The 26582-nt window shown below is 44.7% G+C and overlaps 1 protein-coding gene across 4 annotated transcripts in view; it reads right to left on the bottom strand.

Moving 5' to 3' along the window:
• LOC106574706 (collagen alpha-1(XVIII) chain) overlaps positions 1–26582 on the bottom strand; it is a 118947-nt gene that overhangs the window by 5604 nt on the left and 86761 nt on the right. For 3 of the 4 annotated variants that reach the window (XM_045697866.1, XM_045697863.1, XM_045697865.1), the window contains exons 2-38: positions 17084–17631; positions 15646–15726; positions 15444–15503; positions 15228–15303; positions 14590–14646; positions 13393–13535; positions 13209–13226; positions 12896–13102; positions 11198–11224; positions 10943–11005; positions 10759–10842; positions 10601–10654; positions 10361–10495; positions 10165–10221; positions 8437–8481; positions 7533–7655; positions 7282–7353; positions 7166–7192; positions 6968–7066; positions 6826–6861; positions 4477–4563; positions 4352–4381; positions 4208–4243; positions 3815–3874; positions 3639–3716; positions 3477–3512; positions 2252–2305; positions 1909–1977; positions 1675–1740; positions 1461–1488; positions 1297–1350; positions 1162–1196; positions 950–1072; positions 638–797; positions 443–507; positions 173–301; positions 32–64 (exon numbers count right to left, since the gene is read on the bottom strand). In XM_045697866.1, the coding sequence (XP_045553822.1) occupies positions 32–64; positions 173–301; positions 443–507; positions 638–797; positions 950–1072; positions 1162–1196; positions 1297–1350; positions 1461–1488; positions 1675–1740; positions 1909–1977; positions 2252–2305; positions 3477–3512; positions 3639–3716; positions 3815–3874; positions 4208–4243; positions 4352–4381; positions 4477–4563; positions 6826–6861; positions 6968–7066; positions 7166–7192; positions 7282–7353; positions 7533–7655; positions 8437–8481; positions 10165–10221; positions 10361–10495; positions 10601–10654; positions 10759–10842; positions 10943–11005; positions 11198–11224; positions 12896–13102; positions 13209–13226; positions 13393–13535; positions 14590–14646; positions 15228–15303; positions 15444–15503; positions 15646–15726; positions 17084–17631 (3155 nt within the window). The remainder of the gene's footprint in view (positions 1–31; positions 65–172; positions 302–442; positions 508–637; positions 798–949; positions 1073–1161; positions 1197–1296; positions 1351–1460; positions 1489–1674; positions 1741–1908; positions 1978–2251; positions 2306–3476; positions 3513–3638; positions 3717–3814; positions 3875–4207; positions 4244–4351; positions 4382–4476; positions 4564–6825; positions 6862–6967; positions 7067–7165; positions 7193–7281; positions 7354–7532; positions 7656–8436; positions 8482–10164; positions 10222–10360; positions 10496–10600; positions 10655–10758; positions 10843–10942; positions 11006–11197; positions 11225–12895; positions 13103–13208; positions 13227–13392; positions 13536–14589; positions 14647–15227; positions 15304–15443; positions 15504–15645; positions 15727–17083; positions 17632–26582) is intronic. The other variant, XM_045697864.1, reaches the window with a different exon arrangement.

Genomic DNA, 26582 nt, shown 5'->3' on the forward strand with positions numbered 1-26582 from the left:
ATTTCTCAAGTGCACATTTCCAAGGACTTACCTGTCCAGGGGGTAAAGCTATGTATGGTCCAAGCTGAAAGGTAAAACTTCCAAGTTAATCATGTAAACATTAACAAAGGATCAAGGTGTTGTATTTTATAAATATAGTGGCTTGCATTCATTACACTGGTAAACACTGCACCTGGATTTGCCGGAAGCCATCTCGTACTCTGATGTAAAAGTCTGTTTGGTCGACCAGATAGACCAGCGTCCCCTCTGCCTGTCGTCTGGCCGTGGCTGTCATCGTGTCATATGACCTCAGCACCATCACCTGTTCAAACGTGGATAACAAGGAGCTAAATGATGCCACATCCTGGAAGTGGTGTATATATCATCACAGTGAGGCTCCGTCCAGAAACAGGCCCTAACCTCCTAGACCCTACACTAGGAATGGAGGGGTTAACAGACTCACCCCAGAGGAGTGTCCATCAGTTCCAGGTGGGCCAGGAGGGCCCGGAGGTCCAGGGATGCTGATGGCTGAGATGTAAAAAGATCACATTCATTGAAGCTGTTAACCAAGGCGCTACTGTACTTCATGTCACCAGAAAGTTGTGTTTCTGCCTATGTACTGTATGTATGAGTGTGTGTGTGAGAGAGTACGCCTCACTCTGTGTTGGCCTGTAGGCTCCAGGTAAGGAGGATGATCCTGAAGGTCCGGGGGGCCCCGGTGGGCCTGGGTTCCCTTGCCTGCCTTCGTACCCTCTTCCTGGGTTACCTGGAGGGCCCTGGGGCCCTGAAGGACCGACGATGGACTCTCCCTTTGGCCCCTGGAGTTCGATAGATCAGATAGATATTTGTCTTGCTCATTAAAACGTTCTAATTGAATTCCAATCTACATGTCTTTTGATGCAAGGCACTGATAAACCGTGGAGAATGCAGTAAAATAAAATGGCTGTTGTTGTTCAGTGGTTATTCTTACTGGAAGTCCTGGAGGTCCAGGCTGACCACCCTGTCCACCGTAACCTCCACCATAATATCCTCCGGCTGGCTCGCCTTTCTCCCCCTTCATCCCCGAGTCTCCTCTCTCTCCCTTCATCTCCTCCTGCAGGGACACATTTGACCTCACGTCAAACACATACAGACGCATGGCGGGTTGTGAGTGTCGAGCGCCTTTGTAGTTACGTCACTTACCTTGAAGGTGTAGATGTCAAAGTTGGACGTGAGACCTAGAGTGGAGACGATAAAACGTGAGTTCAATCAGCTCAATCTCATGTGTTGGTACACCTAAGGGCAGCGGTAGTAAATAACTAGCTGGTTTTACTGTACCTGGTACCCCAGGTATTCCTGGTACTCCACGATCACCTTTCTCTCCTTTGGAGTCTGATGGGTGGAGGAAAAAGGCCAACATGTAAGAGAACACATGACATCGTTTTACATGCAACGTTTTATGTCATGGTGTGAGACTGGCCAATGAGAATGAGTTGACCTACCAGGATATAACCGTGAGACATCATACCTCTGAGTGTGAAACAGAACAAAGGGGAGAAGAGTTACACTACTGTGCCTTGGAAAGAGACCATATCAATTTGTAAACCCACATTAGTGACTTTGTGGGTTTTAACAACCTGACTGACTACAGCATATAACTGTATCACAACACCAACGTCTGGGAAAGATGCAATAGTGGATCAGACATCTACTCACATTGAACCTGTCCAGAGGTACTGCTGGCCCGGGGGGTCCGGGTGGGCCAGGTGGTCCTGGAGGACCCTAAAAACATGGATCAATCTGGGTTAAACTGATGCCCTGTCTGGGTCATGACGGTCTAACCATACCACTGCTTTTAGGAATGATTTGACATGCTGACCTCTGGGTTGCATCCCAACAGTCTTTCATGTCTGAATCCCATCAATCACCAACCAGCGGTGTCATACTTACTCCATATCCTCCAGTCCCTCCAGCTGAATCCCCCCTCTCTCCTTTGGCACCATTCAACCCAGGACGACCCTGTAACCAACACACTGGTTTAGATCCAGCAGCAGTACATCACCAGTTTAATACTGTATGGGAAATAGCACACTTGGAACCTTTCTAAGTCCCAGTTCAGTGCCATTTAGCAGACATTTTTATTCAAAGCGACTTACAGTCATGTGTGCATATATTTTTACATATGGGTGGTCCTGGGAATCGAACTCACTGTCTTGGCATTGCAAGCGCCATGCTCAACCAACTGAACTATAGAGGACCACCACTTGGCTGATAGCTGAACAGAGATACTTACCGGTCTACCTGGCATGCCTATATCACCCTTTAGACCAGCAGGACCATGGGGACCCTATAGAGACAGAGAACAATATAAATCTACAATCTGAACCCTATAGAGACAGAGAACAATGTCAATCTACCAGCTGGACCCTATAGAGACAGAGAACACTATAAATCTAGCAGCTGGACCCTATAGAGACAGAGAACAATAACAATCTACCAGCTGGACCCTATAGAAACAGAGAACAATGTCAATCTACCAGCTGGACCCTATAGAGACAGAGAACACTATAAATCTAGCAGCTGGACCCTATAGAGACAGAGAACAATAACAATCTACCAGCTGGACCCTATAGAAACAGAGAACAATATAAATCTACCAGCTGGACCCTATAGAGACAGAGAACAATATAAATCCCCCAGCTGGACCCTATAGAGACAGAGAAGAATATAAATCTACCAGCTGGACCCTATAGAGACAGAGAACAATATAAATCTAGCAGCTGGACCCTATAGAGACAGAGAACAATATAAATCTACCAGCTGGACCCTATAGAGACAGAGAACAATATAAATCTACCAGCTGGACCCTATAGAGACAGAGAACAATATAAATCTACCAGCTGGACCCTTTAGAGACAGAGAACAATATAAATCTAGCAGCTGGACCCTATAGTGACAGAGAACACTATAAATCTAGCAGCTGGACCCTATAGAAACAGAGAACAATGTAAATCTACTAGCTGGACCCTATAGTGACAGAGAACACTATAAATCTAGCAGCTGGACCCTATAGAAACAGAGAACAATGTAAATCTACTAGCTGGACCCTATAGTGACAGAGAACACTATAAATCTACCAGCTGGACCCTATAGTGACAGAGAACAATATAAATCTACCAGCTGGACCCTATAGTGACAGAGAAGAATATAAATCTACCAGCTGGACCCTATAGAGACAGAGAACAATATAAATCTACCAGCTGGACCCTATAGTGACAGAGAAGAATATAAATCTACCAGCTGGACCCTATAGAGACAGAGAAGAATATAAATCTACCAGCTGGACCCTATAGAGACAGAGAAGAATATAAATCTACCAGCTGGACCCTATAGAGACAGAGAAGAATATAAATCTACCAGATGGACCCTAAAGAAACAGAGAACTATATACAGTACATCCATGGTTATCGATGGCTAATCAGAAACAAAGCATGTCACTGTTAAAGGAGAGTACTTACAGGAGGTCCCTCAGGTCCCGGGAGTCCCTTCTCTCCCTGCACACACAGAGGTCAAAGGGTATAACATTTTTATGTGGCATGGCACATATAAAAGAGATGGACAAACATAATAACATACAGTATTTCTACCAACTATAAATCTAGTGTGTGGTTTTTTCTCACCGGTTGAGACCCCAGCCCTCCCAGGTACATGGGTCTTCCATCAGGCCCCATGATAATACCAGGTTCTCCTTTCTCCCCCTGGACAGGACACAGGGTGGAGACATGTCAATACTTCATGCAATTTTCCCTGTACTGTACAGAAAACAAGATATGAATGAATTAAGTTATTACCAGACCTTAGCTGCGTATCCTGGCTGTCCAGGCTCTCCTGTATCTCCCTTTGGTCCCATAGGCCCCTACAGAAGAAGTTGTGATCAGTATAAATAACAACCTTGTGTCTGTATTAACATGTTTCAGGCAGTTTTCAACATACAACTAGTAGGCCGTACAGCATTATTTTTTGAAATATTAGGGATCACCATTAAGGTGTTTCAACTGCGAAATATATATATTTTTAAATTCCATTAACATGTTATAAGATATTTTTGGGCGCAATCTCCAACATACATCTAGTAAAGCACTGTCCGTTACACTATTTGGTGTGTTTCAACTGTGAAATATCTTTTGAAACAGTAAAGGTAAATGTCTCCACTGTGTGTGTTCATTGGCAGTGTGGTATTGATACGTACTGGGAATCCTGCCCGGCCGGGAATACCTGGTCCTCCCTGGAGAAAAGGAAATAAGGGTTAGGGTGACTTTATAAAACATTATAAGACATTATAAAACTGCATGTAGAGTAACATAGTGACTTGTCTGCTGAGTAAAATTCTCACCTGTCCTTGACTCCCAAGAACTCCATCAAACTACAACGAGACAGAGACAGGTAGGTCAGTTGTGTCACTGAAACATCACTATGATCCAGAGCAGACTAGACCGTACAGTACACAGCCATACTCACACTGCCTGAGTTCTGGTAGATGATCTGTCCCGGTGGGCCAGGGGCTCCTGGAGGTCCAGGGGGCCCCCCTTCACGTCCTGGCTCACCCTACAACACCACACACACACACACACACAACAACATGAGAGCCGTGGGACACTCAATAGACGACTTACGCTACCGTTCAAAAGTTGGGGGTCACTTAGAAAATTCTTTGTTTTTGAAAGAAAAGCAAATGTTTTGTCCATTTAAAATAACATCAAATTGATCAGAAATACAATGTAAACATTGTTAATGTTGTAAATGACTGTTGTAGCTGGAAACGGCTGATTTTTTTATGGAATATCTACATAGTGTGGTATCCCAGGAGGTCTACCCCGGGGGATGGTAATAGAGGGGAGGTACGTGAGGCAACGTGGCTCCCTCTGCTGGGAAAGCGGGAGCTGGGCACCCCGACACGGACAGCTAAGTGTAGGTAATTAGAGGAAAGTGCCAACCAGCCGTGGAGGCTAAATAAAAGGAGCACGATGGCACACCGCGGGAGAGAAGGGAGAGAGACGGACACCAGTTAACTTCTCTAGGGTAGGGGGCAGTATTTTCACGGCCGGATGAAAAACGTACCCAAATTAAACGGCCTACTACTCGGGCCCAGGAACTAGGATATGCATATTATTAGTAGATTTGGATAGAAAACACTCTGAAGTTTCTAAAACTGTTTGAATGGTGTCTGAGTATAACAGAACTCATATGGCAGGCAAAAACCTGAGAAAAATCTAACCAGGAAGTGGGAAGTCTGGTACTTGTAGTCCTTTCAAGTCATTGCCTATTGAACACACAGTGACTTAGGGTTCATTTTGCACTTCCTAAGGCTTCCACTAGATGTCAACAGTCTTTAGAAAGTTGTTTGAGGCGTCTATGATGAACAGACAGCGAACAGAGGAAGTTGTTGACTCAGGAAAGCAAATTAATTCATTGGCGCGCATTCACGTGAGAGTTAGCTGTGTTCCAAAACGTTTTTTAAGACACTGGAATCGTCCAGTTGGAATATTATTGAAGTTCTACGTTAAAAAGGCCCTAAAGATTGACGCTATACAACGTTTGACATGTTTGAACGAACGTAAATATAACTTTTTTTGACTTTTCGTCGAGACATTTTGGCCGCGCTTCCTACACTTGGAGTAGCTTACTGAACGCGGAAACAACAAGGAGTTATTTGGACATAAATTATGGACTTTATCGAACAAAACAACATTTATTGTGGACCTGGGATTCCTGGAAGTGCCTTCTGATGAAGATCATCAAAGGTAAGTGAATGTTTCTAATGCTATTTATGATTTTAGATGACTCCAAAATGGCGGGTATCTGTATTGCCTAGTGTATTTTTCTGAGCACAGTACTCAGGTTATTGCAAAGTGTGCTTTCCCCGTGAAGCTTTTTTGAAATCTATCACAGTGGTTGCATAAAGGAGATGTTCATCTATAATTCTTTGAATAACAGTTTCATATTTTATCAACGTTTATGATGAGTATTTTTGTAAATTGTTGTGCTGATTCACCAGCAGTATTGGAGGCAAAATATTTTCTGAACATCACGTGCCAATGTAAAAGGCTGTTTTGGATATAAATATCAACTTGATCGAACAAACAATGCATGTATTGTGTAACATGATGACCTAGGAGTGTCATCTGATGAAGATCGTCAAAGGTTAGTGCATAATTTTAGCTGAATTTCTGGTATTTGTGACGCCTGTCCTTGCTAGGAAAATGGCTGTGTGGTTTTTCTTGTGTTGGAACTGTCCGAACATAATCTAACTTTATGCTTTCGCCGTAAAGCCTTTTTGAAATCGGACAACGTGGTTACATTAAGGAGACGTGTATCTTTAAAATGGTGTAAAATAGTCGTATGTTTGACATTTTGTGGTTTTGAATTTGGCGCTCTGATTTTTCACTGGCTGTTGAATAGTGTGAACCGTGGGTGGGAGCCTGCCCAAGAGAGGTTAAGAAAGAGAAGGAAGACCGAGCAAAACCTAAGTTATTTCTTTGATATATTTATTTTCTGTCTTAGTAAAGTTGTTTTTGCGGACTAAAGCCTCCCTGTCTCTGTGTCAATCTCTGCACGCTCCACCCAACACCCCATGTGTTTACCACAATAGGCATACAGAGGCCCATTGTCAGGAACCATCACTCATGTGTTCCAATGGCACGTTGTGTTTGCTAATCCAAGTTTATCATTTTAAAAGGCGAATTGATCATTAGAAAACCCTTTTGCAATTATGTTAGCACACCTGAAAACTGTTCTGATTAAAGAAGCAATAAAATTAAATTAAAAAATCAACCACCAAAATATGGTAATCAGGAGTAGGTAACTCACCCTTTCCCCTCTGTCTCCCCTCTCCCCTTTGTTTCCCTGTGTGTACACAAGAAACAAAACAGAATAGGTTAGTGCACTTTGCGTGGGTTACTCTAAAGCCTAAGTAACAGTCTGGGGAGGTGGCTGAGGGATAATAATCTACCAATTTTCCTGGGAATCCGTCCATCCCTGGTGTTCCATCCCGTCCTCTTGCTCCCTCGCTCCCCTTCTCTCCCGAAAGCCCAGGCAAACCAGATCTTCCCTGTATGATGACAGGAATACAGTAAGCATTGCTATATAACAAAGATATGGCCTCCAATCAAACTTAGCAATATATTCAAAGGGATTTCCTGGTTCTTACCGGAAGGCCAGCGATTCCGGGCGGACCCTGAAAAACAACAGATATGTGACTATGTATTAGTTGACGTGATCGTAAAGGCAATCCAAATGATGAGTGAATGGCAATGTATAGATCACCTGTGGTCCTGGAATCCCTATCACTCCAGCAACACCATTGACCCCCGTCACTCCGGAACCCTCCCCGTCACCCTACACAGAGAGGACACAGACACAGTTCAAAAAAGACAATTCCGCAAAAATATATGTTGTGAAATATAGAGTATGTAGTCAATTTGGTAACAATTTGTATGAAGGGAGCTTTGGGGTGGGAAGTTAAGCTGTAGTTGATGTAGTCTGGGTGGGTGGCAGGAGTTGTGTTCAGTACTCACATAACGCACGGGGTAGGAAGGTCCGGGTGGTCCTGGAGGCCCAATCGGTCCCATGGGCCCAGGAAGCCCAGCCAAGCCCCCCTGCCCGGTCTGACCAGGCACTCCAGGGTCACCCTTAGAACCCTGGTGGTTAGGAGAGAAGAGGTGAGAGATTGTAAAGGTGTGTGTGTGTGTGTGTGTGTGTGTGTGTGTGTGTGTGTGTGTAAAAATCAGCAGTCCATTTACATGTAGACATAATTGACACAGCATGCTAACAGACAAATAAAGAAGCATTCCACAAAATTGGAAACACTTTTAAGCTGAATTATTACTATAACAAGCAATGTAAATCAATATTGAAAATAAAAATAAAAAACAATTATAAAAACCAATGACTGCATATAGTTTAGTTCCAATATTAAACATCCAGACTGATGGTAAAATATCTTAAGCAACGACATGCTATTTAAGATGTTATGTCAGAAGTCAAACAAGCAAGCAAATGTTCAATTTGTCCTATAATGAACACACTGAGAACTTGAGTTTTTCTCAGTGAGTTGATTCCCCCACGTGATGAATGCAGGCGAAACCAAGGAACCAATAGTATGCAGTCGAAACCAAGGAACCAATAGCAGGAGACCCATTAGTACCTGTGACCCATCATCTTCGCTAAAGATACTGGTCAAAAAGTTGGAGAAGGAGGAGAAGGCAGACAAAGAGTTTTGCTAGAGGGAGACAAGCATAAGGGAGAAGATCTGTATCCTGAGAAAATCCTCACACCCCCACCAACATCATGTTTAGACTATCGATCTCTAGGAGAAGTCCCACACCAAACAGCACCAAAGAAAGAAGGTCAAAGTGAAAAGCTATATATTTAGATTTAAGATTTAGAGGTGGGATAGTATGGGTGTATTTCAGAGCTCACCCTCTCTCCACTGGGCCCTGGAAGACCTAGATCACCAGCTTCTCCCTGTGGATGAGGGGGAGAGAGAGATGGGGAAAGAGAGATGGGGAGAGAGAGAGATACAGAGAGAGAGAGAGACAATCATCTCAAAAGGATCCCTATACAAAGGTTCAGTTCTGTGTGTGCTGTATACAGTGATATATAAACTCAGCAAAAAAAGAAACGCCCTTTTTTCAGGACCCTGTCTTTCAAAGGTAATTTGTAAAAATCCAAATAACTTCACAGATCTTCATTGTAAAGGGTTTAAACACTGTTTCCCATGCTTGTTCAATGAACCATAAACAATTAATGAACATGCACCTGTGGAACGGTCGTTAAGACACTAACAGCTTACAGACGGTAGGCAATTAAGGTCACAGTTATGAAAACTTAGAACACTAAAAGAGGCCTTTCTACTGACTGAAAAACACCAAAAGAAAGATGCCCAGGGTCCCTGCTCATCTGCGTGAACGTGCCTTAGGCATGCTGCAAGGAGGCATGAGGACTGCAGATGTGGACAGGGCAATATATTGCAATTTCCGTACTGTGAGACGTCTAAGACAACGCTACAGGGAGACAGGACGGACAGCTGATCGTCCTCGCAGTGGCAGACCACGTGTAACAACACCTGCACAGGATCGGTACATCAGAACATCCCACCTGCAGGACAGGTACAGGATGGCAACAACAACTGCCCGAGTTACACCAGGAATGCACAATCCCTCCATCAGTGCTCAGACTGTCCGCAAGAGGCTGAGAGAGGCTGGACTGAGGGCTTGTAGGCCTGTTGTAAAGCAGGTTCTCACCAGACATCACCGGCAACAACGTCGCCTATGGGCACAAACCCACCATCGCTGGACCAGACAGGACTGGCAAAAATTGCTCTTCTCTGACGAGTTGCGCTTTTGTCTCACCAGGGGTGATGGTCGGATTCGCGTTTATCGTCGAAGGAATGAGCGTTACACCGAGGCCTGTACTCTGGAGCGGGATTGATTTGGAGGTGGAGGGTCCATCATGGTCTGGGGTGGTGTGTCACAGCATCATCGGACTGAGCTTGTTGTCATTGCAGGCAATCGTAACGCTGTGCATTACAGGGAAGACATCCTCCTCCCTCTTGTGGTACCCTTCCTGCAGGCTCATCCTGACATGACCCTCCAGCATGACAATGCCACCAGCCATACTGCTCGTTCTGTGCATGATTTCAAAGACAGGAATGTCAGTGTTCTGCCATGGCCAGGGAAGAGCGTGGATCTCAATCCCATTGAGCACGTCTGGGACCTGTTGGATCGGAGGGTGAGGGCTACGGCCATTCCCCCTAGAAATGTCCGGGAACTTGCAGGTGCCTTGGTGGAAGAGTGGGGTAACATCTCACAACAAGAACTGGCAAATCTGGTGCAGTCCATGAGGAGGAGATGCACTGCAGTACTTAATATAGCTGGTGGCCACACCAGATACTGACTGTTACTTTTGATTTTGACCCCCCCTTTGTTCAGGGACACATTATTCCATTTCTGTTAGTCACATGTCTGTGGAACTTGTTCAGTTTGTCTCAGTTGTGGAATCTTATGTTCATACAAATATTTACACATGTTAAATATTTACACATGCTGAAAATAAACGCAGTTGACAGTGACAGGACGTTTCTTTTTTTCCTCAGTTTAATATGATCAGTTGAGCTGAAATAAAATAAGTCTCCTCCCTGTCTCATACCTTCTCTCCGCTACTGGGTCCTGGGGTTCCAGGCCTGCCAGGTGGACCAGCGGGCCCCTGAAAAACACAGCATGATATCAATACATAATGGTCAACAAATCAAGACATTCATTTCAATGCTGTCGTTGTGCTGGCTACAGTTAACTAGGCACAAAACATATGGTCACGTCAGATATAGTAGCGAGAGGGTCCTCACTGGTAGGCCACGGGCCCCGTCCTGTCCGGGAGGTCCAGGGGGCCCGAAAGAGCCTGACCCATGGGAGCTGACACCACCGGTTGAGGGGCCAGGGGGACCTGGGGGCCCGGGGGGGCCTGGTAGACCACGGAGAGTCTAAAGAAACAGTCAACACAACAGTCTTGGGTTTCACAATATACCGTTTGTGAAAAGTTTTTTTTCTGGGCCAAACTCAAAATCTCTGCATCGGCTAAAACATACCTGTATTTTCTCTAAATCTGGTAATCCTCCTGAGCCTTCCATATCCACAAATGTCTAGGGACAAATGAAGAAACATTAAAAGTGGTATATTGGTATATTCATGTCTGATCCACATGAATTAATGGCTGAATGGCCTGATGCTGTAGTGGTTGACTCACAGCGCGGTCAATTGTCCCTGGGCCTGGGGGTCCAGGTGGCCCTGGAAGACCCCTGGGTCCTGGGTGACCATCACCACGATCCCCCTGGAGAGGTCACAGGGAAAACACTCAGTATTTCACCTTTGGGCACCTCCGATAATATTCAAATACTCATGCTCTTAAATAAATGGCTTCTGGCCTTTACCTTTTCTCCTTTGACCCCTGAGTCTCCTTGTGTTCCTGGGAACCCTCTGTCTCCGGGAGGTCCCTGAGTTGTGGTGGGACAGAGAGAGAAGACACAGCTTAGTGAGGCTGACACTGTCTGACCACTGCTACTGACCACCACCGCTTATCAATAATGACATCTGACTACCACTGTATTTCTCCTCACACAATTAACAATGAATAAAAAACCATGACATGAGATCAATGGGATAAAGCATCAGAAAGTGACACTCACTAATTTGCCATCCTCTCCTGGATCCCCCTGGGGAATGAAATAGATATGGTTTGTTACAGTCAAATCAAACAAAATGTACTGAGACCAAATAAAGTGAGAATGCTCTACACAGAATAAAGTGCCTACGGAAGGTATTCAGACCCCTTGACTTTTTCCACATTTTGTTACGTTACAGCCTTATTCTAAAATTGATTAAATAAATACAAAATAAATCAGCAATCTACACACAATACCCCATAATGACAAAGCGAAAACAGGTTTTTCGAAATGTTTGCAAAACCCCCCCAGAAATACCTTATTTACATAAGTATTCAGACCCTTTGTTATGAGACTCGAAATTGAGCTCAGGTTCATCCCGTTTCCATTGACCATCCTTGAGATGTTTCTACAACTTGATTGGAGTCCACCTGTGGTAAATTTAATTGATTGAACATGATTTGGAAAGGCACACACCTGTCTACATAAAGGTTCTACAGTTGACAGTGCATGTCAGAGCCAAAACCAAGCCATGAGGCCGAAGGAATTGTCCGTGGAGCTCCGAGACAGGATTGTGTCGAGGCACAGATCTGAGGAAGGGTACCAAAACATTTCTGCAGCATTGAAGGTCTCCAAGAACACAGTGGCCTCCATCATTCTTAAATGGAAGAAGTTTGGAACCACCAACTCTTCCTAGATCTGGCCACCCGGCCATACTGAGTAATCGGGGGAGAAGGGCGTTGGTCTGGGAGGTGACCAAGAACCCAATGATCACTCAGACAGAGCTCTAGAGTTCCTCTGTAGAGATGGGAGAACCTTCCAGAAGGACAACCATCTCTGCAGCACTCCACCAATCAGGCCTTTATGGAAGAGTGGCCAGACGAAAGCCACTCCTCAGTAAAAGGCACATGACAGTCCGCTTGGAGTTTGCCAAAAGGCACCTAAAGATTCTCAGACCATGAGAAACAAGATTATCTGGTCTGATGAAACCAAGATTGAACTCTTTGGCCTAAATGCCAAGCGTCTCGTCTGGAGGAACCTGGCACCAACCCTACGGTGAAGCATGGTGGTGGCAGCATCATGCTGTGGGGATGTTTTTCAGTGGCAGGGATGGATCGAGGCAAAGATGAACGAGCAAAGTACAGAGAGATAGTTGATGAAAACCACCTCCAGAGCGCTCAGGACATCAGACTGGGGCAAAGGTTCACCTTCCAACAGGACAACGACCCTAAGCACACAGCCAAGACAATGCAGGAGTGGCTTCGGGACAAGTCTCAATGTCTTTGAGTGGCCCAGCCAGAGCCCGGACTTGAACCCAATCTAACATCTCTGGAGAGATGTGAAAATAGCTGTGCCGCAACGCTCCCCATCCAACCTGACTGAGCTTGCAAGGATCTGCAGAGAAATTTTTTAAAAATTCCCCAAATACAGGTGTGCCAAGATTGTAGCGTCATACCCAAGAAGACTCGAGGCTGTAATTGCTGCCAAAGGTGCTTCAACAAAGTACTGAGGAAAGGGTCTGAATACTTATGTAAATGTGATATTTCAGTTCAACGTGTTTATGCTTTGTCATTATGGGGTATTGTTTGTAGATGGATGAGGGGGAAAAAACGATTTCATCCATTTTAGAATAAGGCTGTAACGTAACAAAATATGGAAAAAGTCAAGGAGTCTGAATACTTTCCGAATGCACTGTATGTCAGAAGGTATGGTACAACTCACCGGCTCTCCCTCTGGTCCCTGGGGTCCTGCTGGTCCTTTGACCCCTGGGGGCCCCATCGGTCCCATTGGCCCGGCCACTGGCTGCACCACAGAGCCGTCCCCTAGCCTCACAACCTGGGCAGCTGGCCCCTCAGGGCCAGGAGGGCCAGGGGGACCAGGTATGCCACGGTCCCCCTTGGAGCCTGGGTAACCGAAACCAGAACTGCCCTGTGGGAAGAAAACAATCAACTACCTATTTAATCTGATCACTTCAATGACTAGCTAAGATGAAGTCAAATAAAAAGAAGCTGGGAAGGACAAAGTCAAAACGTACCTTCAAGCCTTTGTCTCCCTGAAAGAAAAAGGAGACAAAGACAAGTTGTATGTAATGTTGGAACTATTACATGTGTCTCAGAGGCATGTATGTGGTCGGTCTGAATCAGATGTAATCAGCTATGGGGGTCATCAGTTATAGGGGGTGTATAACACACAGTAGTGTGCCAGGCAGCATGCAGTACCTTTTCTCCACGTTCTCCTCCGCCTGATGAAGAGGCAGAGCTGGAGAAAGACCCCGAGTCCCCCTTTGGCCCGGCGGGACCTCTGTCCCCTGGACTGCCCTTCTCCCCTTTGTCCCCCTTCTCTCTGTTAGAACCAGTAGGGCCTGACAACATACAGAGAGAGGGAGAGAGACACAGAGAGAGGGAGAGAGACATAGAGAGAGGGAGAGAGACACAGAGAGAGGGAGAGAGAGAGGGAGAGAGACACAGAGAGAGGGAGAGAGACAGAGAGAGGGAGAGAGACAGAGAGAGGGAGAGAGAGGGAGAGAGACACAGAGAGAGGGAGAGAGACACAGAGAGAGGGAGAGAGACAGAGAGAGGGAGAGAGACACAGAGAGAGGGAGAGAGACATAGAGAGAGGGAGAGAGACAGAGAGAGACAGAGAGAGGGAGAGAGACAGAGAGAGAGAGGGAGAGGTGGGTGTTAGAATAGACGTCAGAAGTAACATCGTGGTCATCATCGGCATGAATGTTGCTGTCATCATCACTATCACTAGCATCCTCTATCCTCAGTTAGCGTCCTACTACCTTTGTCCCCCCCTTCCACAGTGTTTCATGCCTACCTACTCCACAGAGTTCCATTCCAACCTACTCCACAGAGTTCCATGCCAACCTGCTCCACAGAGTTCCATGCCAACCTGCTCCACAGAGTTCCATGCCAAACTATTCCACAGAGTTCTATGCCAATCTATTCCACAGAGTTCCATGCCAATCTACTCCACAGAGTTCCATGCCAATCTACTCCACAGAGTTCCATGCCAATCTACTCCACAGAGTTCCATGCCAATCTATTCCACAGAGTTCTATGCCAACCTATTCCACAGAGTTCCATGCCAATCTATTCCACAGAGTTCCATGCCAACCTGCTCCACAGAGTTTCATGCCAACCTTCTCCACACAGTTCCATGCCAACCTACTCCACAGAGTTCCGTGCCAACCTACTCCACAGAGTTCCATGCAGACAGGACATGCTGAGGAGGGCATGATGGGATCTCATCAACCTAGTCCAGTGAAGTTTCCCTGAATTCTGACATGGAGTGGTAAGGGTATACTGTCCTGGAAATCAGGGACTCGTTGTCAGGGAACTCCACTGGACCTCATTGGAGAGTGTTTATAATATAGCCAGACGGACGGACAGACAAAGTTTCCAGTGACCTACCTGGTTGACCTCCTGACCCTGGTCTGGACTCTACTGAGGTCTGATGATTCCTGTCACCTACAGTCAATCAACACAAACACACTTTTACCTGCATGCCTAGTTCGTACACTAGAAAACACTAACAATTATCAACAATCCCCTGGCGGGTAGGAGCGTTGGGCCAGTAACCGAAAGGTTGCTGGATCGAATCTCCGAGCTGACAAGTTAAAAATCTATCGTTCTGCCCCTGAGCAAGGTAGTTAACCCAGGCACCGATGACGTGGATGTCGACTAAGGCAGCCCCCCCCCCCCGACTAAGGTATCCCCCTTTCCTTTTCCTTTACAATCAGCCACTCTTGAAGGAAAATTAAAGGTAATGTCTACCTTCTCCACTAGAAGGTGCTAGTGTGCTGTATATCCCAGCATACCGTATGTAACGAGCATAAAGGTTCTCAAGTAGTGTGGTATTACACTAGGTACATATTTCCATGACAGATAGTTTCACAGTTTTTACATCAACCGTTTTTGTTAGCACTGAAGTTACTCTAAATATAGCTTGGTTGGTTGACTATTATATGCGCATTTTCAATAAACCTAAGTAATATTTTGGAGGATAACTTTACAGATGATGTCATCATTGTTCGACTCAGCCCACTGACCTGTCTCTGAGAGCCTGTCGCTCACTGATGATGTCAGGGGGGGCTCTGGCACCGGTCGGAGAGATGGAGGGGTGGTCTGACAGGATGGAAGAGAGGGAGGAGAGGAAGGTTAGACAGGACAGACAGACCCTGATCCAATACTTTCACAGTAAATCCTTCCTTCTATTTCCACATCACAGAATAGATTAACAGGACAACATAGGATAAAGAAGATACCTTTACAGTTTTGCCGGTCTCTCTTCTGTCCCCATCCCCACTGCCAAAGTCACCTGAGGCCTGAGAGAGAGACAGAGAAAGAGAGAGAGAGAGACAGCAAGACAAACAGAGACAAGTCAAGGCATTTGAGAAAACGTTAGTTGACATGAATCACATCATATTCCTACTAAACTGTGTCTGGTTCTACAGTCTAATCACTCACAGCGTCTGAGTCATCATCGTCTTCACAGAGTAGCTCAGCTGCTCGAGGGTTACCCACCACGTTCAGCTCAGCGATCGCCCCCTGCACAACACGCACAGACACACAGACACAGGCACACACACAGAGACACAGACAAACACACTGATGGCTGTGAGAAAGGAGATACTGTATAGCCATTGGGGCAGTATGAATTGAATGATGCTAGTCAGGATCAAAGCCATTAATATACAATAAAATGTAAAGAGAATGTGTCTGACTGACCGTGGCCTTACTAACTCAGAACAGACAGTCTTGCTGAAACAACAGACCGGGTTCTAAATCTCTCCCAGGGGCCTGATAGAGTTAGACTATGAGAATGCACGCTTCAACACACTGCCTGTTAAAAACAGCAGGTGTGAGTGAGTGAGATGAAACCTAAACCCACACGTTGTTCGGGGGTAAATCCCTCACTAATCGCTCCCTCAGGAATCTCAGTCAGGTATGTGTCACTGGCAACAGGAAAGCCAGACAGCCAGTCACATCTCACTAACACAGCACCACTAACCCCTCCTCCCTCTAGTAAATCTATTAGCTGACCTGTCCTGTCGTCTGGCCTTTCAACTTTGACCCCTCAGCATAGTCACTGACCTGTCTAACCACATGTGATGGTCACATGGGGTTTGACACCAGAGTGAGGGTTGAGGGTGGGGGTGCAGAACGACAGAGACTTTAGGGGAAGAGTTATACCGATGTTTTACATGAGGGAACAATAAAGATATTTTACATGAGGGAAGAATAAAGATATTTTACAAGAGGGAACCATGAAGATATTTTACGAGGGAACAATAAAGATGTTTCACATGAGGGAACAATAAAGATGTTTTACATGAGGGAAGGCATAAAGATATTTTACAAGAGGGAACCATGAAGATATTTTACGAGGGAACAATAAAGATGTTTCACATGAGGGAACAATAAAGATGTTTTACATGAGGGAAGGCATAAAGATATTTTACAAGAGGGAACCATGAAGATGTTTTACATGAGGGGACAATAAAGATGTTTTACATGAGGGCACAATAAAGATGTTTCACATGAGGGAACAATAAAGATGTTTTATATGAGGGAACAATAAAGATGTTTTACATGAGGGGACAATAAAGATGTTTCACATGAGGGAAGAATAAAGATATTTTACAAGAGGGAACCATGAAGATGTTTTACATGAGGGCACAATAAAGATGTTTCACATGAGGGAACAATAAATATGTTTTATATGAGGGAACAATAAAGATGTTTTACATGAGGGAAGAATAAAGATATTTTACAAGAGGGAACAATAAAGATGTTTTACATGAGGGAACAATAAATATGTTTTACATGAGAGAACAATAAAGTTAGAGGTAAATATGCGTGGTCAGGTCAGCATTAGAGGTGTGGTTGGCCATCCATACTGTACCTCGAACCTGTCTGGGTCCGCGCCTCCCGCCTGACCCACGAAGATGCCCGCCCCCCTGTCCAGCTCCATGTCATCCGGCGAGCGCTCCAACTTCACCGTCTTCCCAGAGGCGTCGCACCCCATGAAGAAGGTCACCTGGTCTTTGAACACGGACAGAGAGAACTTGGTCCAGGAGACCATGTCCAGGGAGGGCACGGTGAAACTAGCAGCCAGGTACGAGGCCTCAGAGTCGGGCTCTGTGTAGTAGAACAGAATCTTCTGATTCCTGCCGTCAGCGTCCGGGGCGCTCAGCTTCACCCCCACGTACATGAACTTCTGGGAGGCGTCTGTGATGGAGAAGAGGACCCCGGGGCTGGAGGGGATGATTTGGAAGACCAGGGAGAAGTCTCTGTAGAAGGGGTTGGGGAGGTGGGCCAGGGCCGGCTGTCCCGCAGCAGTCAGCCCGTCCAGCCCTCCAAAGTAGTAGGCGGGTTTCCCCCCCGGACCGGCCCGGGATTCATCAGGAGGCAGGTTTCCAATCAGCTGCAGTAGAGTCACACCACTCTCTGCTGCAGGGGAAGAGACAGGACAGGAAGTGAGGTTACACACACGAAGCTAGCGCTTACAGTACAGGAGTCCCATTGGCCCAGTCCAGAAACAAAGCACTAGCCCTTACTTAGGTCCCAGGGCACTGTGTAGATCTGAAAACATTGGATAGCTGTAAGCAGTATAATAAAAATGGCACCTTGCATTCTGATTTGTCCAATTCTTATAGATCTAGTCTACATGAAGTGCCTAGGTCTTCATTCAGATCTAGTCTACATTAAGTTTACATTTAGTCTGTGGCGGCAGGGTAGCCTAGTGGTTAGAGCGTTGTTCAAATCCCGTGCAAGTTCAAATCCCTGACAAGGTACAAATCTGTTCTGCCCCTGAACAGGCTGTTCCTAGGCTGTCATTGAAAATAAAAATGTGTTCTTAACTGACTTGCCTAGTTAAATAAAGGTAAAACATGAAGTGCCCAGGGCTTCTTTCAGACTAGGACTTTGAGTTGTTTCTGGACCAGACCTTTTTTTTCAGCTCCTGTTTACGCTACGCACTTAACCACTGGTTTAGGATCAGCTATACACTCCAAAAAGGGTTCTTTGGCTGTCCCCATAAGATAATGTAAAATGTAAAACCCTCTGTGAAAAAGGTTCAATTTGGAACCCAGAAGGGTTTTTACCTGGAACCAAAAGGGTTCTACCTAGCATTGCAAAGGGAGGGTATATTACTGGAAACTTAAAAAGTTGACCAGTAAATTACCAGAATGTTGGTATCTTTCAAGGATTTTATTTAATCTATCACAAGACATCTAGTGTCTCTTTTGGCTACTTCAGATTATCACAGGTGTCTGTAATTATCTCTGGAACTCTGTGTGACCGTAACACATGTAACATACAGTGTATTAAATAAGATGATTTTCCAATAAAACATTGAATATAAAAGCTGAAAAACTTTATCCAAAATATAAACCATCAACTTAGTGAATATCATTGGTGTTTAATATGAGGGTTACAGCATGAAATATATTTTATAATTTTTTTTACACACTTTTATTTATTTAACTATACATTTGTTGACAATGTTTCAGTGTCAAACTGGTGGCAGTTGTGAAAAAAGTCTATAGTTGTACGAGTTGCAGAGTTTCATTATTTAGGCTATTTTTTCTCGAACCAGATGGTCTATATACTAGAAACCTGTGGCCAATATGGACAGATATTGAAAAAAAATAATCCTATATACTGTATGAATACATTTTGTAAAAGTTATTCAAGTATAAATTACCAAAGTTATGATAGATTGCCATATATTATTCTCTGTTAATAACCAAAAATGACTGAAGATTACAGTAACTTTGGTAAACTACTGGTAGCTTTGCAACCCTAGTTCTACCTGGAATCAAAAAGGGTTCTACTATGGGGACAGCCGAATATTCATTTTAGCTTCTAGACAGCTCCTTTTTTTCTAAGCCTGTACCATCTTCCTTTACCATACCCCCAAACTTAACCCTCAGCTAAACAGCCAAACTGATCCTGAGTCAGTTGTTAAGGGCATAGAGTAAGCATACACAGAGTACTTTATCATTGACATGAGGTTACCGAAGAGTACAAGGGCACAGTGCAGTAGCAGATTAGAAAGCATCATGCCTTGATTGGTGTGCTGTGCTTCACGAAGTGACTTAGCCGGGATGAGTGCCTCAGGTCATACCCATACATGTGCAGTGGAGAAAACAACAAAAGCCACTGGGCAAAAACTGGTTGAATCAACGTTGTTTCCACATCGTTTCAACCAAAAAAATGATATGCGATGATGTTGAATCAAAGTGGAAAACAGATTGAAATTTGAAAAAAGTCATCAACGTAAGGGAATTTAGTCTTTCTTTAACCCAACTTTTAACTCAAATCCAATGACATGGTGAAATGTTTTGTTGATTTCACGTTGAATTCACGTTAGCTGACAACTCAACCAAATGTAAATCAAAACTAGACGTTGAACTGAAGTATGTGCCCAGTGGGTACCAACTCGTGACCTAACGAAAGGTCAGCGAAATGTCAGCAAAGGTCTGTTGCAGAGTGAAATATCAAACCTCAGACCACATGGACCAACCCCAGTAGACTCAATAGGGTTTCAGACTCAATATGGTTTCAGACTCAATAGGGTTTCAGACTCAATAAGGCTTCAGACTCAATAGGGCTTCAGACTCAATATGGTTTCAGACTGATTGACCAAGCTAGGTAGTAGATGTAAAATAAAAGCAAAAATACGCCTTTATGGAGAGAGTTTTGGGGTTCAGCAGGCAAATACTGTGTCAAATGAACTTGGGCTGTTTTAGCATGGAAAAACGTCTGACTGTAATCCAGTTCCCATGGACTCAAATAGCCTAGAGGAAAATGAGGAAGTTACATGAGACTAACCATCACATTCACATGAAATAGCACCTCTAGGGAACTAAACACTGGACAGACAGACATCCTCTCATGGGTGAACTGTCAGAGTAGATTTATGACAGCTGTTTACAGAAAAGCCCACACTGTACAATGTGAATGTCACACGAACCAGAGATACTTGAGATTTCCTATCCCTCCAGTGATGTAAACTTAAACAGGGGAAGTGAACTCCGTAACACAGTCATTTAGTCTCAGAGCATCTAGATTGAGCTATGAGGAGTTATTCCAATAGCTAATAGTGTATCCTAAAGGGGATCTAACTTCGCAATGGCCAAAAGTGTCATTCATAAGTAAGCGCAATATCATATCATACTTAAGCAATAAGCCACGAGGGGGTGTGGCATATGGGCAATATACCACGGATATGGGCTGTTCTTATGTACGATGCAACGTGGAGTGCCTGGATACAGTCCTTAGCCGTGGTATATTGGCCATATACCACAAACCCCCGAGGTGCCTTATTGCTATTATAAACTGGTTACCAATGTAATTAAAACAGTAACACCTATGGTATAGGGTCTGATATTCCACGGCTGTCAGCCAATCAGCATTCAGGACTTGAACCACCCAGTTTATAATGAAGATTATACAACGGGTGGGTCTAAATCCTGAATGCTGATTGGTTAAAATTGCATTCCAGCCAGTGTCTATTCTACAAGTTACCACGGGCTAAATCTATGAATGCCCTTTCAGGTGGTTGAGTAAGCCTACATTTAAAATGCATCATGTCTCATATTAGTATCATACTTCCAGTTGTGACTTGTGTGAATGGCATTTATATGACTATTGGATAGCACTTGGGTGCAGCCCTTGGACAACAACCAATACCCAAGGACTATCGTACTACATCCTAAAATGAATTGGAACAAGAGACTCAACACTTTTTGGACTAATCCCAAACATATGTTTCCACACACTAACACAGCAACACCACTTAGTCTGTACAGTCTGTACTCACTCCCACACCATATTGCTAAACCAGCTAGGGTCTCACTGGACACTGTTGTTATGCTATCTACATTCTAAACCTGCAAGTCAACCGAAGCTTAGCTGAAGATCCCGTGGGATTTCAGCCAATTAGTGGGAGGCAGAGAGGGCGAGGGGGAGGCAGCTTCTCATCGGAGGCACCTGCTATTGGTCCATCTGACAGGGCGCTAGGGCAGTCACAGCTGTGGCCTGGTTAGCCCAACACTAACCCAACACTACTGCAGACACTAACCCAACACTACCGCAGACACTAACCCAACACTACCACAGACACTAACCCAACACCACCGCAGACACTAACCCAACACTACTGCAGACACTAACCCAACACTACCGCAGACACTAATCCAACACTACTGCAGACACTAACCCAACACTAACCCAACACTACCGCAGACACTAACCCAACACTACCGCAGACACTAACCAAACACTAACCCGAGTCAGAAAAGAGCCTCAGGGAGTAACTTATTTCTGTCTACCGAACATAACAAGGAACGATAATGAAAAAGATAGATAAGAGAGGCAGAACAAAAGAGGAATATGGAATGTATCCACTATAGCTGTCAGGAAGTATTGCCAGTTACATATCAGCCATGTTTTGCCAACATGGATGTCATAATAGAGAATTCATTGACTCACTCACTTGTACTGCACTATACAAAATCAACTGGGTCTGAGTTGCACTGCATTGAATGGGGATTCCCAAGCCCATGCAGGCAGATGGCCTGTTGACAGAGGAGAACATGGGAACACCACCACCACAAGCCAGGATCACATTTCATTTCAGTCATTTAGCAGCTGAGCCACATGGGACCAGGGTGGCTGGCCAGGCAGGCAGCTTCTCTTCCCTGTTCCCAATCTGACATTATTCCATGATTCTCCACACTGGTCTGATCCTTCACGCTATCCTGGCAACGCTCAGAGACGTTCCACAGCACTACAGTAATAGGGAACCTTACAGCGTTCCAGGGATTCCCAGTCAGACATAGATTAAGGGAATATCCTGTCGATTACGTACTGCAGATGTCCCATCCCAATAGGGAATATATTCCCACGTCCCCCAGATTGGGGAATCCATGGCCTATAGTGCACATTTTAAATATGCAAAGAATTCTAAAAACCTGTTCTTGCTTTGTCATTATGGGGTATTGTGTGTAGATTGATGAGGAAAATAAACAATTTAATCAATTTTAGAATAAGACTGTAATGTGGAAAAAGTGAAGGGGTCTGAATACTGAATGCACTGTATGTCTGTCAGCTGAGCTTATTCACCTGATAGTCACCTGATCTCTGTATGTCACCTGCTATATCATGAACTTCCATATTTGGAATAACATGGCAGCATCATTTTGTGAAGTGAGTGGCCTAAACAATGCATGCACTGACCGTAGAATGTCATGCACAAACTAAAGAATCCAAATCAAAACTAGGATGCGTGTGTGTGTGTGTCTATGCATGTGAAAGTGGGCCATGTGGGAATCCAATAAGCTTTGTTAAGTACAGTACCCAGTGTCTGGGCCCAGAGCCCAGCACAACAGGCCTGCCAGTCTAAACATGCTGAAGTGGCTCGGGACGAGGGCTAACGACTGGCTCTCAGACCATGACGAATCATTTAATATGTCCAGGAGGAGGGTTTGCGTGCAACACATACATTGAGAAAACTAGTTGGAGCTGATGTGTGGTGGGTGGTTTCTGTAAGGCACAAAATGGCTGCCATGTTGTATCACCCAGGTAGGAGCTAGTGGATGAGGGTGAGTTACGGTATGAAGTACTTTTAGACATGATGGAAAGCACTATACGAATACAATCTAGAAAAAACGTGAGAGATCTTGTAGCTACAAAAATCCTGCTTGCCAATGAATACATACACCAACCTGCAGTCATTCATATCCATAACAATACATTACACTGAGAATTAATCAATCTTCCTTAGTGAATAAAATAAACAGTTACATTTATGTCAATGTTGAAACTTGATATATTTAGCTGTATATACAGTGCATTCAGAAAGTATTCAGACCCCTTGACTTTTTCAACATTTTGTTACGTTACAGCCTTATTCTAAAATTGATTTAAAAAATGTTTTCCCTCAATCTACACACAATACCCTATAATGACTTAGCAAAAAAAGGTTTAGACGTTTTAGCAAATGTATAAAAAAAAAAAAATATGACATTTACATAAGTATTCATACCCTTTACTCGATTACAGCCTCAAGTCTTCTTGGGTATGACGCTACAAGCTTGGCACACCTGTATTTGGGGAGTTTCTCCCATTTTTCTCTTAAGATCCTCTCAAGCTCTGTCAGATTGGATGGGGAGCGTCACTGCACAGCTATTTTCAGGTCTCTCCAGAGATGTTCGATTGGGTTCAAGTCCGGGTTCTGGCTGGGCCACTCAAGGACATTCTGAGACTCTTCCTGAAAACACTTCTGTGTTGTCTTGGCTGTGTGCTTAGGATTGTTGTCCTTCTGGAAGGTGAACCTTCACCCCAGTCTGAGGTCCTGAGCACTCTGTACTTTGCTCCGTTCATCTTTCCCTCGATCCTGACTAGTCTCCCAGTCCCTGCCTCTGAAAAACATCCCCACAGCATGATGCTGCTACCACCATGCTTCACTGTAGGGATGGTGCCAGGTTTCCTCCAGACATGACGCTTGGCCTTCAGGCCAAAGAGTTCAATCTTGGTTTCATCAGACCAGAGAATCTTGCTTCTCATGGTCTGAGAGTCTTTAGGTGGCTTTTGGAAAACTCCAAGCAGGCTGTCTTGCCTTTTACAGAGGAGTGGTTTCTGTCTGGCCACTCTACCATAAAGGCCTGATTGGTGGAGTGCTGCAGAGATGGTTGTCCTTCTGGAAGGTTCTCCCATCTTCACAGAGGAACTCTTGAGCTCTGTCAGAGTGACCATCGGGTTCTTTGTCACCTCCCTGACCAACGCCCTTCTCCCCCGATTGCTCAGAATGATGGAGGCCACTGTGTTCTTGGGGACCTTCAATGCTGCAGAAATGTTTTGGTACCCTTCCCCAGATCTGTGCCTCGACACAATCCTGTCTCGGAGCTCTACGGACAACTCCTTCAACCTCATGGCTTGGTTTTTGTTCTGACATGCACTGTCAACTGTGGGACCTTATATAGATCATGTACAATCAATTTCAATTTACCACAGGTGGACTCCAATCAAGTTGTAGAAAACAATGGAAACAATGGAAACAGGATGCACCTGAGCTTAATTTCGACTCTCATAGCAGAGGGCCTGAACACTTATGTAAATAAGGTGTTTCTGTTGAGTTTTTCTGCAAAAAAAATGAAAAACCTGTTTTTGCATTGTCATTATGGGGTAATATGTGTAGATTGACGGGGGGGGGGGGATTATTTAATCCATTTCAGAATAAGTCTGTAATGTGACAAAAGTCAAGGGGCCTGAATACTTTCCGTATGTACTGTATAACATTATTTTATCCCCTCGCCTCTCTATCCTATCTTCATCCTCTCATCTTCACTTCTGTTATCCTATCAAAGAGCTTCCTCTTATAACAAGCCAAGAGGGCGTACCTAAAATGTCCCGCAACCCAAACATTGACTCATGTTTTTTTTTTCCTACCCAAACACTTCCTGTTTCCGGTCACAACTTGCAGACTTGTTTACACTGCTGTGCGTTTTTTGTTGCCGATCTTACTTTGATACCTGACGGTTTTTTACTTTTTCATTACCGTATATTTTTACTTTTTCCCTCACTCAACTTTTTTCCTCACTCAACTTTTTTCATTCATCCCCGGAGGTTTTATCTGGACATGGTTCGTCAGGACTTCAAACAGCCGAAGCTAAGTAACATTAACATGATGCCTTCTAATTGCAGTCGTTGTACTTATAATATACAGGAGAACGATCGCCTTACGGCAAGGATAGCTGTGCTGCAAGCCCAGCTTCAGACGCGATCGTTAGGCAAGGGTAATTTCAGTGTAGGAAAGGATGAAACAGCGTCTGTGCCACCAGTAAGTACAGATAGTAACGTTAGTATAAACCCCCTCGCACGGTCCCCGCAGCCGGACATCTTTCTCATGGCTTCTGGAGGGAAACGCTGTAGGAATGCTCAACCGGTGTCGCTTATTCAGCCGACAGAAACTTTCAACCGGTTCTCCCCATTAAGCGAGTCGGAGGCCGAGACTTCTCTGGTCTCTACTCCTCCCGTTGTGGGGTCTGAGACGCCGACGGCTCCCACCATTAGCTCTGACAAATTGAAAACCCTAGTCATTGGCGACTCCATTACCCGCAGTATTAGACTTAAAACTAATCATCCAGCGATCATACACTGTTTACCAGGGGGCAGGGCTACCGACGTTAAGGCTAATCTAAAGACGGTGCTGGCTAAAGCTAAAACTGGCGAGTGTAGAGAGTATAGAGATATTGTTATCCACGTCGGCACCAACGATGTTAGGATGAAACAGTCAGAGGTCACCAAGCGCAACATAGCTTCAGCGTGTAAATCAGCTAGAAAGATGTGTCGGCATCGATTAATTGTCTCTGGCCCCCCTCCCAGTTAGGGGGAGTGATGAGCTCTACAGCAGAGTCTCTCAACTCAATCGCTGGTTGAAAACTGTTTTCTGCCCCTCCCAAAAGATAGAATTTGTAGATAATTGGCCCTCTTTCTGGGACTCACCCACAAACAGGACCAAGCCTGGCCTGTTGAGGAGTGACGGACTCCATCCTAGCTGGAGGGGTGCTCTCATCTTATCTACGAACATAGACAGGGCTCTAACTCCTCTAGCTCCACAATGAAATAGGGTGCAGGCCAGGCAGCAGGCTGTTAGCCAGCCTGCCAGCTTAGTGGAGTCTGCCACTAGCACAGTCAGTGTAGTCAGCTCAGCTTCCCCCATTGAGACCGTGTCTGTGCCTCGATCTAGGTTGGGCAAAATTAAAAATGGCGGTGTTCGCTTTAGCAATCTCACTAGTATAAAGACCTCCTCCATTCCTGCCATTATTGAAAGAGATTGTGATACCTCACATCTCAAAATTGGGTTACTTAATGTTAGATCCCTCACTTCCAAGGCAGTTATAGTCAATGAACTAATCACTGATAATAATCTTGATGTGATTGGCCTGACTGAAACATGGCTTAAGCCTGATGAATTTACTGTGTTAAATGAGGCCTCACCCCCAGGTTACATTAGTGACCATACCCCCGTGCATCCGGCAAAGGCGGAGGTGTTGCTAACATTCACGATAGCAAATTTCAATTTACAAAAAAAAAACAACAATGACGTTTTCGTCTTTTGAGCTTCTAGTCATGAAATCTATGCAGCCTACTCACTCACTTTTTATAGCTACTGTTTATAGGCCTCCTGGGCCATATGCAGTGTTCCTCACTGAGTTCCCTGAATTCCTATCGGATCTTGTAGTCATAGCAGATAATATTCTAATTTTTGGTGACTTTAACATTCACATGGAAAAGTCCACAGACCCACTCCAAAAGGCTTTCGGAGCCATCATCGACTCAGTGGGTTTTGTCCAACATGTCTCTGGACCTACTCACTGCCACAGTCATACTCT

Source organism: Salmo salar, chromosome ssa16 (genome assembly GCF_905237065.1).
Source record: "Salmo salar chromosome ssa16, Ssal_v3.1, whole genome shotgun sequence".
NCBI classification, from domain to species: domain Eukaryota; kingdom Metazoa; phylum Chordata; class Actinopteri; order Salmoniformes; family Salmonidae; genus Salmo; species Salmo salar.